Source organism: Acromyrmex echinatior, chromosome 5 (assembly GCF_024713525.1).
Source record: "Acromyrmex echinatior isolate Ae372 chromosome 5, ASM2471352v2, whole genome shotgun sequence".
Taxonomy (NCBI): Eukaryota; Metazoa; Arthropoda; class Insecta; order Hymenoptera; family Formicidae; genus Acromyrmex; species Acromyrmex echinatior.
Window position 1 is genome coordinate 9,602,694 of NC_141856.1, and position 14,746 is coordinate 9,617,439.

General features: G+C 32.3%; 2 protein-coding genes across 3 annotated transcripts; one reads left to right on the plus strand and one right to left on the minus strand.

Annotated features, from left to right (window-relative positions):
• Positions 1-2,180: 2,180 nt before the first annotated feature.
• Positions 2,181-10,498, minus strand: CenB1A (Centaurin beta 1A). 2 transcript variants are annotated; one of them, XM_087406615.1, is made up of 12 exons: positions 10,169-10,498; positions 9,894-9,951; positions 9,472-9,530; positions 8,867-9,040; positions 8,122-8,766; positions 7,842-8,015; positions 7,651-7,757; positions 7,391-7,574; positions 6,367-7,297; positions 6,099-6,198; positions 5,755-5,875; positions 2,181-5,651 (listed from the first exon to the last, which is right to left on the minus strand). In XM_087406615.1, exons 1-12 carry the CDS (start codon positions 10,219-10,221, stop codon positions 5,483-5,485), a joined length of 2,775 nt encoding a protein of 924 aa, XP_087262741.1. In that variant the 5' UTR covers positions 10,222-10,498; the 3' UTR covers positions 2,181-5,482. The 2 variants fall into 2 exon arrangements, with proteins under 2 accessions (XP_087262741.1, XP_011058945.2); XM_011060643.2 differs by having other exon boundaries at positions 9,894-10,020.
• A 272-nt stretch (positions 10,499-10,770) lies between these two features.
• Positions 10,771-14,298, plus strand: LOC105148753 (thioredoxin domain-containing protein 12). The gene is made up of 2 exons (XM_011060658.2): positions 10,771-11,393; positions 13,811-14,298. Exons 1-2 carry the CDS (start codon positions 11,125-11,127, stop codon positions 14,073-14,075), a joined length of 534 nt encoding a protein of 177 aa, XP_011058960.1. The 5' UTR covers positions 10,771-11,124; the 3' UTR covers positions 14,076-14,298.
• The last annotated feature ends 448 nt before the right edge of the window (positions 14,299-14,746 follow it).

Sequence of the window (14,746 nt, forward strand, 5' to 3'; positions counted from 1 at the left end):
AGTGTGTCTCCCTGTGTGTGAAAAGAACGTGATAGAATGCACACGCACATGCACACGCACACACGCGCGCGTGCGCGCGCGCGCGCACACACACACACACACACACACACAATGTGCCTATATATTACTTTGTTCAAAAAATTTCGAAACTGGCTAAATTAAATTGCGCACGCTAAACCGATGTCAAAACAATTTTTTTCTTACTTCAATAACACTTTATTCATAACACATTACCGATCAAACTTGTGCCAAACTTCACGACGCTGAATTTGTTTACAAACGAGTTCGAACCACTTTTGTAAAGTGAAATTTTCACTCACAGCAATTTTTACCATGCCTCGAAATACGGATCAATGAATTATTAATCAACGAATTATTAATCAACGAATTATTAGTCAACGGAGTATTATCTTGCTGTTATGAAGCGTTTGCGTTTGCGATTCGATCCGAAAAAAACGGCTGAATTTGTGGCGAGACAACAGCTGGTATTTGCACCACGATAATGCGCCGACGCACCGATCTCGTCTTGTTCTCGATTTTTTGCAAAAACGCAACTAATATGATTCCGCAACCACTGTATTCGCCTGACTTGTCACCAGCAGACTTTTTTTCTAAGTTTAAGTTGTCACTGCGTGGTCGCCGTTTTGACAGCATTGAAGAAATTCAAAAGAATTCACTGAACGAATTGAAGGCGACACCAGAAAGTGCGTTCTAGGGGGGGCCTTCGAGGATTGGAAAAATCGCTGGCATAAGTGCGTTGTAGTCCATGGGGAATATTTTGAAGGCGATTAAATAAATATTCATGAATAAATTACGTTAATTCTTTTTTATTGAGCCAGTCTTGAAATTTTTTCGACAGAGTAGTATATACTTTTTATAGGCATAAAGTCTTTATTCTCATAAAGACGGCAGCTTTTTATATTACATTTAATATGTATAATAATTTAAGTTTTGTACACGATATTGTATATCGCAAAAAAATCATACCATTATGTTATCTATAATATATTTATTATTTTTATTTACATGTGTATGTAAATTGAAAATTGATCGTAATTTCTTGAAAATCCTTTCATTGTTGTTTCATTAATTCCATACAATTTATATTACAATAGAAATGCTGGATTTTAAATCGACATAGCAACAACAGAAATTGTGAAAACTCTACGTGTTATCGAATAAAATTTGATTGATTCTAAGAACATTTTTCATTGGATAAAAATTGTTTGATAGATTTCATACATATCTACACTAGGCAAATCTTAAATTTCGTAAAAAATTAATAATTCGTCACATTTAGCGTAATGAATCAATAGATACCTAGATTATGTCGCCCATTATTACTAATTTTAGATAGCCTATAAGTATAATACACACGTATGTGGATATTATAAAAAGTACAAGTACTTTGTAAATACAAAATGCAAATATTATGTGTTTGACGGTATTTTGTATATTAAAACAAAAAAAAAATATATATATGTGTGTGTGTATGTATACACATATATAATGTATTTGTACTTATACATGTATGTATATAATATATGTATTTGTACTTGCAAATTTTTCAAGTAAAAAATCACCGTAATTTTATGAAACTCTAAAAATTACACAATTCTTAAAAAACTACACAAATCTTAAGAATTGCGCATTAATGCCATATATCTTTATGAAAATTAAAAATATATATGTATATATTTATATTTCATATTTACTACTTTAATTGATTGGCTCGAATTTTTTCAAATCGATAACAATGTCGGAATCACTTTTATAATAAAGTTTTATACCAATGGTAAACGATATGACAAAAATATATCATTGTACTCATATCAGTTATTAATAATACATCTAAATTATTTTCTTGATCAAAACTCATGCGTGTCTCTAATCTAACGTAATGTTTGAGTAACATAGAGTAACAGCTAAAGCATCTATAACACTAATGGTCTTCTGCATGTACATACATGTTTTAGTATTTAATCGTTTCGCAAAAAATGATATAATAATGTTATTTCAGGTTGATATTGCAGTGATTCAATAATATAGCATCAATAATTGATTTTATCAGAAATGTTGTATATTATCTATTATTCCATTAACATGCACGTATATAATTATATGTTAATCCTTCATAGGCACACTGGGTCTTTTTTTATCAAGATAAAATTTCACTCAAATTTCTTGGCGCAAATTTTCATTTTTATTAAATAAAGATTTCAGTTGAATAACTATTTGACAATGTAACAGAGATGTCGAGAAGTAACTTTTAATTTTTCTAGATGTTTTTTAAAAGCTAGGAACAGTAAAGCTCGATCTACATAGCACACAAAACGCGAGTCACAGATCGCAAGTTTGTTACAACAGCCAACCTGATACGTCAATTTTTAAATGGATACTTTCGATTGGCTGTCGCAACAAGTATGCGATCTGTGACTCGCGTTCTGCAAAGACCTAGACTGTGCTTACGGAGTAAATAAAAATTATATATATTCCTATATATAATATAAACACAATAAAATACATATATATAATATACATATATATAATATTATACAAAACATATTTATAGCAAATTGTACACACGCGCATACGCACGCACGTGCACAAACAACATTGTATCATTCATGCTTTCAATTGTAAATTCGAGATGTTTGCACGCGTGTAATGCGTGTATATATTTTATTGAAATTTAGTTGGTTACTTAATTCCGTGATTTATTCCACGCAGTTGCACTATTTATTTTTGTTATAGATACACATATAAAATGTAACCATATTTCTTAGAATATATTTAAATTTAATCAGATCCAATCTTCGCGTTTTCATCATATAAATGAAAACTTTTGGCAACAGAGGCTATATTTTTCTTTTTTACGCAATAAAAATGGATCAATATTTTGGGAAAACATAGTTTACCTATATCTGAAAGCTGTTATTATCAATCAATACTGTAAATCATTCGTGTGTGTGTGTGTGTGTGTGTGTGTGTGTGTGTGTGTGTGTAACAAGTGTGCTACAATATATTATTTATATATATTTATAACAAAAAGATTTATTATATTGATGTCATGCTACTCTCTAAAGATATGTATATGTGTGATTTGTAACTAAATTAAGTTTAATCGCGTATACTCATAACATTGATACATAAAGTGTATACGGATATACGTGTATGTATAAAAAAATCTACCTGAGGATTATATCCCCCACCAGATATGAATATAAAATTTATGATGCAATGCAGTGAAACTTTCAATATAATATAAATTAAGCAAATTTCCAAAGTTTTTACACCATCTAATATTTGCAAAGATAAAACAAACATCATATATAGATAAATATTACTTATAAACCATTTATATATATATTAATATTATAACCATTTATATATATATATATTTATCTATATATGATGTTTATTTTATTTTTGCTTGCTAAATATTAAAAAAAGCTATGTAATATTTCGCATGTTGCAATTTTATTAAGCACCAAATTGCTAGAAAGAATTTATTTTACATTATACTATATAGCCTAGTGGATTATATACAGGATGTTCGTCCATAAATGTTCGAGCAAATATCTCGCTCGGTGGTTGAAGTTACAAGAAAGTTTAATGCGAGAAATTTCTAGAATTCCGAGTCAGCTACAAAGTACACGTAAAAAATTTTTGTCTACTCTTGGCTTTTTCGAGTTATATAGATTAACATAGGTTTTTTTAAATAAATACCTATAATTTTTTTGCATATTTGTATAGCAGGGAGCATTTGCGAGCAAAATTATATATACAAAATTGCTACTATGCATTTACCAGATAATCAATATCTTAAGTATCAAAGTAGTAAATTGGATCCAAAGTAATTTTGAACATGATTTGAAATGTCGAAGAAGAAAACGAATAATGTTTTTTGTGGAATATTTATTAACCCATAAATTGTTCGAAATTGTTCGAATCATCGTGTTCAATACAACATTCAACGCGTTTTATAATATTTGTCATTGTTGACTGCAGCATTTCTACTGTAATGCCTTCAACAGCTCTAGCAATTTTATGTCGTAAATCTTCTTCATTTTCAGGAACAGTTGCGTAGACGATGTCTTTAATATATTCCCAAAAGAAAAAAATTCACAGATTTCGGTGGCTCATGTAAAACTTGTATTAAATTATCACGAAACGGTTAGAATTTGTATTTCTTTAATACAGCATGCATGTAATTTCTTGATACTTTTAAATTACATGCTACTATTCTTATGGATGTACGTTTGTTTTCAATAAAATTTAATAGCACACTTGTCTCTTTCTCTTGGTCTATTCTGTACAACGTTGTCTTGTTAGTGATCCTGTTCGACGTAATCTTCGACTCGCCGAAATGTATGTACGGCCGTTTGCTATCGTTCGTTCTGGATACTTTTGTTGATAAAATAGCTGAGCTTTATTTTCATTACGCATACTTGACAAATGCCACATCTCGAACGTATCACACTTTTCACTAATTGTAAACATCGTTATTTTCGTAATCTACGACATGATATGTATTTATTGAAAAAACGACTGACCGATTGACTAACAGATACTGCACTAAATTTCATACTCTACGTTAGACAAATACTTTATTTACAAAACAAGCAATCACGTATTTTGACCAGTTGAAGATCAGTGATCCTGTTTGACAACCGAATTCAAAATATTAGTCTGAATCTTATTTTTCAAATTGTGATATGGAAATCAACTTCTTAAGATTCAATACTTAAGATGTCGATTATCTCGTAAACGATCCATAGTAGCAATTTTTTACTATATATATATGATATGATTTTGATTGCAAATGCTTCCTATTATATAAATATGCAAAAAAATTATAGATATCCATTTAAAAAAAACTATATTAACCCACATAACTTGAAAAAGCCAAGAGTAGAAAAAAAATTTAGCGTACACTTTGCAGCTGAGCCGCTACAAATTTTTCTTATTAAACTTTCTTATAACTTCAATCAGTTGCGAGATATTTGCTTGGACATTTATGGACGGACACCCTGTGCTATGCTGTGCTGTGCTGTGCTATGCTGTGCTGTGCTGTGTGTGTGTGTGTGTGTGTGTGTATAAAATAAAATTCTATATGTGATGTATATACGTTTGTTATAAATCATTTTCTCGTTATAAAAACTACATTACTCAGTGAGTAAGAAATCATTATGAAAAGGTGACCAATTTTACAGTGATGACATATATCAAGAATGAAAGGATATAAATGAATTTGTTTTGAATATTACAATTACAATGGTTTAGTTTTCCAAACAAATGAAAACAATTGATATTTAATAATTTTGATGTGTGAAAATTTCCAGCTTTTACTTACATTAATGCAACAGACAATCGATACTGTGCAACAATTTGAAAGGCAGCACGGGCGCTAATTCATATGATATATAAAATATGATTTATTTATACATTTATGTGAGTGTTATATAAAAATTTGTAAACCTTATTCAGGCATATGTGATAAATTTGTGGTTTCATTTCGACGTTGCAATCGTTCGGGATGTGAGCAAGCCAACTGACTGAAATCACGAACAACGTCATTAAATGTTTCATCACCGGTGACACCTATTTCAGAGTCTTTCATTTCTTCATTTAAGAGACCAAGTCGTAATCTGCCATAAATACATTGATGTAATAAAATAAAATATTTTATAATATATACATAAAAGTCTAAGTCTATATACGTACATAAATCTTTAGACAGATAATACTTACAAAGTAACGATATCGGCGTTTGCTTCTTTTACAGCAATTGACAGAGGTTTTATTCCACTTTCATCTTCAATATGTTGATCAGCACGATGTTTAAGAAGTAGGCATACTTGGGCAGTATGTCCTATAATTGTAAAAATTTATAAAATATTATTAGGTGTTGGAATTAATTCGTAGCGTTTTTTAATGAAAGAATGTTATTTATTTCACATGAGCATTAAAAAATACATTAATGAAAGTACTTCCCATCACTTGTAAAACGCTACGAATTAATTCCAACACCTAATAATATATAAAATTCTTCTCCCCTCTTTCGTTTCGAAAAACATAAAGACAATATTATGTACCTAATTCTGTCGCTAAATGCAATGGCGTTTTTCCCTCGGCGTCTTGACAATTGATTCGTGCACCGTTTAAAAGGAGATACTCACATGACATAACGGAACCCTGCATACAAGAAAATACATAATTAATTTACACATTTGTATATTTTGAATCATGTTTTTTGCAGAAATAGTGTGAGAAATGTATGAAATGTAATTCACAAAAAAGAAAAATTATATGTATACATTGTGTGTGCGCGCGCTCACGTTTTATATAAAATGTCGTACATACACTTATTATCGCTTGATGTAGAGAACTGCGGCTTTTATCATTAACATTCGACCACAACTTATCAGCACCGGCCGCTAATGCTGCACACATTACCGGTAAATTATGCGCTGCTGCAGCTTTGTATAGCAACATCTCAGGATGCAGATTTTCTATATCTTCTTCATCAGTAAATTCTTCATCCTCGCCAGCCGTTGAATCTTGATCAGAACTTAATTCTAAATTGTTATCGATAGCAGGTTTTGGTACATCGCAACCAAACATTAAGACAGCTGATTGTACTTTTTCATTATAGTGCTTCTTTGATCCAAGCTCTTTATTTCCTGAAATGTTTTTATTATCATCCTTGACTTTATCATTGGTATGTTTATTGAAACTGTCGTCCGATTCGACGACTAAAAATGTATTAATATTCACTGTTTCAGTTGTATTCAATTTCAGTTCGCTTTCCATCGAACCAAGCTCTTTTGCAAGCGGCTCGACACTTGCGACTTCTTCACGAGTTGCAGTTGTACTCTTAACATATTTACTAACTTCATTCAAATCGTTCTGCGAACGATTTAAGATCTTTCCGTAAAGAGTAGAATTGTTTTTCAAATCTATATTAGCACTATCATCCGAGCTTACGGAATTTCGTTCAATTTTCTTTGCTTTACCAACGGAATTCAAACTGTCGATTGACGTATGTTTACTTTCATCCGAGCTCGTTGAAGGATAAGTTTCTTTGACAGGTAATAATGTCAACGTTTTACTGCCACTACTATTATCGATCTTATCGCAACTACGTGGTCTGCGACGTAATTTACGCACACTCCATTTTCGAAATCGCATTTGCTCGCGACTAGCGTGATGCCCAGCTGGTATTACATCAGTCAGAGGTTTTACAAATTTACGATCTATATATTTGAATTTTATCCAAGCTTCTCGAACGTTACTAGAGAAAAGGGATGTAAACATTTTTTGTAAGATTTTCTTTTATTGCCATTAAACAGGAGATAGCTGATCAATTTATCATGACATTATATACCCATTGCATTTTGGTGTAGCTTTAGTAATGTCGGAAGGTACAGGTAGAGCTTCGTATATGCTATTTACCACAGAATTGCCTAATTCTGCCATCACTTTAAGTATTTCTGGTTCCCAATCATCCAATGTTAAGGATCGAACTTTACTGTAGTGTACCCCAAGACTTCTATGTACACCAGAACATTCTAGATAAACGTGAAAAATATCAAGTCACATCGTGTTAAAAGTAGCACCACATACATTTTGTTGAGTAAAGCTTACCTATGCAAAGCGTAATGCCTAGATTGATACTAGCCCATCGTGGGTTAACATCGCTGCAATCGCAGCAAACCTCATTACCCGAGATCTTTAATAACTGTTCCCACACTCTGAAATTTCAAAGTGATAACTTGTGATAAAATACTCTCACCTCTTCAATATAAATCGGCAGCATAAAAAGTGTCAATACTCACCTTGACTTTAGTCTTGTCAATGGTCTCGTAGGACTATCACGTGATTGTAATTCATGTGGATTAATGTTAGCAACTACACTCATGCCTCTTTGAATAGCAGCGCCAATAGCCTGCTGCATCGCAGTTATCCATGCCAAATACGATTCTTCGCTGTCTGCTTGCAGCATGTGACTCCTAGAAAATTGAAATTTAATTTTTTATTCACTTATGAAAAGTATAACTTTTACTTTTGTTATATTATAGTAATTACTGCACAAATTGGAAACTGGTATCTACTTACTTTGTCGGACTTAAAACTTCAAAACAATTTCTCCTGTCGCAATCAACTACAGGTTTTACAGTACATAATCGCAAATCTTCTTCCATAATTGTATAGCCTTCGTCACCTATTCTCTTTCGATATACTAGCTGATGATCCTTCAAACAGAACCACCTTCTATTCCAAGTTTTAAAAGCATTGCTAGTCCTTTTAAATAAATAGCCTTCCATCTTGGAATTGCCAGGTACCAGAGAAGGAATCAAATCTCGATTGTTAACATAAATATGACGATTTTCCATTTCTTTTTCGAGTTTATTTGAATCACCTCTCATCTGAATTAAATTTTCATCGAGATCTTTGAGAAAAGGATCTAAATCTTGAGCAAGATCGCTTCCTTGATGATAATAAGTAATACACGCGTGCATATAGCTTAATAATGTGCCTAATATCTCGTGTCGCTTGTGCGCTTGCAGCATCGTCAAAGCGTGAATATAATCTAAAGCAGTGTGTCGAAAACATGATCGGGTAGCCGACAGAATGTTTGATGTTTCTTCGTATTCCATAGGCCGAGATTTCGGTACTTGAGAATTCCTATTCAGTGCAATATCAAGATCACTGGAAATTCTTTCAAAGTAGTGCCGAGTCTCTTTTGCTCTTTTGATATCGCTAGGGAAAGATTGATTGTAAAATTTTGTAGAATTTCGCAGAACTTGTCAATTTTATTTGAAAATTGATGTGTGTGTGCGTGTGTGTGTGTAAAATTTACCTTTTAATAAAATTATTAAGATCCTTCATCACAGTCCTAGAAGCTTGATCTAATAAAATAGTATGATACTTGTTCATTTCTTGTAAAGCATGTATAAGCTTATTTAAGAATGCCATTATTTCTGGATCATCGCTGAAGTATAAAGATAATTCCCATAGACTATTGGCAAATTGGCTTTAAGAAAAATAACAATTATTAATATTAAAGATGTATCATTATACATACATATATGTTAAGTGGGTGTGTGTGTGTGTGTGTGTGTGTGTGTGTGTCAAAAAGATGTGGGTATATATAAATATAATGTGGAAAATTTTTTATGTTATTTAATATATAATTCATTAGTATTTTGTTTACTTTTTCCTTGATTGTCATTAATTTTTATTATTGCATAATATACATGCATTTTATATATATATAAAATTTATTTATTCTTCATTATATAAGATATATATATATATATATATATATATATATATTCCTTTGCACATCTTCATGATAATATCCTTAGTTAATTTTAATAAAGTATATTTGACAAAACGATTGCAATTGATTAACAAGTTGAAAAAGACAAAATATATTGTTACATATTGATATACGAAACTTACTTTTGCTGTCCAACAAAGGCTTTTCCAGTATCAATAGTCAGACTGCAATTTTTTAATACCTAAAGAAAAAAATTATAAAGTTGGTATACATTTTTTAGATGCTGTTACACATATATATTGGGTCATCTAAAAAGTATCCGCGGTACTTTGTCACTAGATATATGACCATCAACACACATCTAGTGACAAAAAACCGCAGATACTTTTTAGATGATAATCATATATATATATATATGTATATTATAATGTGATAATTATATGTAAAAATTACTCTTGTCATATTGTTATCATTAAATTGTCTACTATTTGCATATTATTTAATCCATGTATTAAGTGTAATCATTTTCAGATAGTGCAAAAGTTAAATTAATGATGTACAAATGTCTTGTTTAAATAAGATATTTTATAATATTATAGGATACCTTATCTAATTTTTGTTCTAGTAGTTCCACATTCTTCTCCACCTCTTCGATGCATAATCTGTAAAGTGTACATTTCACACAACACTTTGTCATTTATAGTCAATTTAGTGTAAAATGTCATCTTAAGCTAAAAAATGTATTAAGCTTAAACTACCTAGAAACGATTAGTAACGAATAGAATATAACAGAAAATCATTGAGAGATACAAATGCTGTTCCTTTGTATCAAACAAATTGTGTCTGTGTGTGGGAAGGGGGGGAGGGGAGAAATCTTACCGAAACTTGGGAGTATCCCGTAAGCATTCCTCGAATTCGATTAAAGGCTTCATTTTGTACTGTTGACTTTTCAAGATCTTGGAATGTAGCTTCGTCCGGTATACCGCGATCTCGAAATATTGTGCACGCGATATTTTCCATGAAACAATAAATTAGTTAGCAGTCTGGTGCGACTGATAAAAAATTAACACAATAAGACAAGAGCGTTTCCCACCATTCTCTCTGCTCTGTCAAATCTTTCGTTTAACCTGCGTCAACGCTAACCTATACAGAGCAGAGCAGAGTGCAGTCCCGCAAGTCTGTTGTCTGCGTCATCTGCGTCACGGATGTAAGAACACGCAAGAAAATGACTCAAAGCGACCGGCGCGCGCACGTTTGTACATGTGTGTGTGTGTGTGTGTGTGTGTGTGTGTGTGTGTGTGTGTGTGTGTGTGTGTGTGTGTGTGCGCGCGTGTGTGCGCGTGTGTGCGCGTGTGTGCGCGTGTGTGCGCGTGTGTGCGCGTGTGTGCGCGTGTGTGCGCGTGTGTGCGCGTGCGCATAAATATCATACGTACATGCCGACGTATCACACACACGTATGCAGAAGAAAACACAAAACGAGGAAACACCAATAATAACTAGAGCCGCTAGAGTGGCCCAGTCAGCGCAGCCTGCACAGCCGGCAGCAGCGGCCATCAGCTGATATCAAAATGTAAGCTATAATAAGCGTATGAAGCGCACTGACTTGAAATGTTCGCATTCAGTTACTTGCCAGTGCCGCCAATAGATGGCACTCGTATGCTAGTACGAACGAAGCGCGAAGTTGGTTGAAAATGCTGATAAACGTTTCATCAAACCACTTATAACACCTTATAACACAAATTAAATTGACATGTAATTCGTATAAAATCAAATGTAACATTATTGAATGAAGTTAAGAAACTTGACATCCTCCCCCCCTCAATTGAAATCTAATCATGCGTTACGCGAAATGTCTCGGTTCTCTGAACGTTACTACAGCCTTGATCTATTATTATTACATATTCGGAAATGTAATCGCCGATGATGATTCTAACCGCAATTTTGAACGCGCGTACAAATGGAGAAATTTACAAGAAGGCTTCCAAGAGGCGAAAATCTGCAGGAAACCGATATTTCTGCTAATCTACAAACTGGGCTGTCCGACTTGTGAGCAATTGAAGCCTAAATTCACCAACTCGATCAAAATTCTCAATCTTAGCCAGCAGTAAGTACTTTTTGCGCGGAACGTTATTACATAAAAATATATATTTCCCTACTTTGCCGAGTTGTGGCCGGCATTTATTTGAACTTGAAAACGCGCGGCGCGCACCTCAAAAGGCAATTCCTGTTACTAGATATGTCATATACAATTACCTATAAACGTGCCGTCGAAGAGGCTTGCATGCAAGATTCACGATTCTAATAATTACTATAGATATGTATTGGGTCATCTAAAAACCGCGGATACTTTTTAGATGACCCAATATATGTATATGTATACATACGTACAAGATATTATTAATGATAGATCGATTATTTTGATCTCGCATTAGCGTAAATGTCTAATCCAATCATACATTGTGTAAGCGAAATATTTTTTTATGACTTAAAGTAGTACACTCGCAAATTAAAAATAGTCAGAAATTGAATTCTCTTGAAATTAAAACTGTACATTGTACATTGAAATACTTGTGCAATTAATGAGATTGACCTTATACATATAATAACAATATACTAAGATACATGTATAAGCAATTAAAATTGTACTTTTTATATATGTATCGCTTATACAAGGTTTAAATGGTGAAAATGTTGCATTTATTTTTGTAAGCTCTAAACTAGCAATGATAATTATCTAATAAAAAAAAAAGAAAAATGACAAGCATGCGATGGAGGAGCATGAAATGGATATTATGGAAAGAATGTCGTTATATTAATTTTTAGTTTGGTAGTTAATGTTTAGTTTGGAAAACAGAGCCGTGAAAAGAATACAAAAATTTGTCAATGTGTCATGTAAATCAAAGGGGATCGATAATGATAAGTAAGGATCTGAGCACAAGAATTGTAATTGTCATAACACTTACTTTATTAGAGACTTAAGTTGTAGATGTAAGTAACGCACAAGTTTTGGCATATGACATACGACTTACTAGAGGCACGGCAATAATAGATAACCGATTTATCTCCAAAAAGTCACTTAAAAAGTTCACTAACTCACCAACCAACGTTCTAGTGGCTAAAAATAATTTAATTTGATTCCTCATATTATTTTGCGGAAAAACATCTACTATATACTTAATTTTTTTATGTGATCATTAAATAGCCGTAAAAAATTTTTTGTTTAAAAAATTTAAACTTGGAATAAAAATTTTGTAAGCTTAATTGGATCAAAATGGACATTTTTTATCTCTGAGATTTTTTTGTGCAAATCAATAGTTTTTGAGAAAAAAATGCCTAAACTTGAAAAATGACTACTTTCATTTTGACGACTTTGATTTTTTTTTCTCAGAAACTAGTCATGCAATCAGTATAAAAAATGAAAATATTCCGGCCAATCTTAAACTATAACAAGAATTTTACTTTATTTTGATCTGTACTGTTATTGACAGTGAAAACATTATTACAATGAAGACGCGTCCGCGGCGTCTTATATAATAATAGTACAGATCAAAATAAATTAAAATTCTGAGAAAAAAAAATCATAAAAGTAGTCATTTTTCAAATTTAGACATTTTTTAATCTCAAAAACTATTGATTTAAACAATAAGTCTCAGAAACAAAAAATGTTCATTTTGATCCAATTAAACTTATAGAATTTTTTCGGAATTTTCATTCCAAGTTTAGACTTTTTAAACAAAAAATTTTTTGAACTATTCAACGATCACATAAAAAAATTAAGTGTAGATATTTTATGTATAGATATTTTTCCGCGGAATAATATGAGGAGTCGAATTAAATCATTTTCAGCCACTAGAACGTTGATTAGTCAAGTTAAACCGAAAATGGGGGTAAACTGCTAGCCTGTAAGTCATACGTCATCATACGCGTAACGCCAAAGCTTGTTGCATCACTTACGTCTACAACTTAAGGATTCTCTACATAGAAGTCGTAGATGGTCGTGGAATCTTAAGTCCGTAGGAAACCAACCAATCAAATATATACAATCAAACATAAGGAGAATACTCGATTAAAATTGGTCAGTTTGACTTGTATGTAGAGGAGGGTATGTAGTATGTAGAGGATCCTTTAAATCTCTAATAAAGTAAGTATTACGACAATTACAATTCTTGTGCTCAGATCCCAACTAAGCATGAGTTGCATCTTAGTTTGCGTTTATTTGTATAATTCACATTTTTTTCGCGTGTGGACAGGCGCGTAACCAAAAAGTTTCTCTCAGTGTATTGGCGGGAACGGGAATTGCGAATATCGTCACTGATACTCGCTGATGGAACTCAAGTTTTAAATGGTATTGTCGCAAGTGTATTACCTTCTTAAACTTGACGTTGAAGAATACAATTAAATGGAACGATAAATATAGAAAGGGAAAATGCACACAAATGAAAGATAACAAAACACATAAAGATTAGAAGGATACTATATGTATAATATTAAATTGGTTGTATAAATTTTTTCGTGACGCAGCTTTGTTATGGTGGGTATGAAGAAAGATGAGATTCCCGCACAAGACGAAGCAAAATTTCAACCAGACGGAACCTACGTTCCAAGAATCCTTTTTTTCACTCCGGATGGCAAATTTATGAAAGATGTTTATAATCACCATCCAAAAGCCGATAATAAATATAAATATTTCTACAATAGTACAAGTCAAATAATAGATAGTATGATTTTGGCATTGGAACATTGTTCCGAAGATACTCTTGACGATAAAACGGAGATGAAGAAGTAATATTCAATTTTTCAATTTGACTTTGCTGCTGTCATTACAATGATAGTTGGACGTAGCTGAAATAAATTTATCTTGTTACAAAAAATATAACACTTTCTTAAATTATAGTTATAGATGATATATTAGAATTGAACGGATACAAATGGAATGTTTTACTAATACACAAATAAAATTAATTAAATTATATTGTAATAATAAGAAAGGGGAAAGAAGAGGGAGGGAGAGAGAGAGAGAGAGAGAGAGAGAGAGAGAGAGAGGAAATAGAAATAAAATGAGCTGCAATAGATCCTACATGTTGTATAATAGCAGTAATAAACATTAATTATTTTTGATTACTCGTTTAATCTTATGTAAACGTCTTTCTACAGACAAAGATTATTAAAAATTATTAAGAGGATAAAGTAGTATATGTAATAGAATAGATAATTTAAAATAGACCAACAGCTTTCCCCCTTTCTCTCTCTCTCTCTCTCTCTCTCTCTCTATCTATCTATCTTATCTGCTATTCATCTATCTTTCACAGCTCACAGCGCGCGCACGTAACAAAGCTCTCTTACCCAGCATTCGAGTCTGCGCCTGTACGTCATCAGATTCAGTATATACTGCGTCCAGTATACGGCTATACGGCTATACGGTAGCCTATAGCGCGATCGCAGAGGTAGGCATGACGG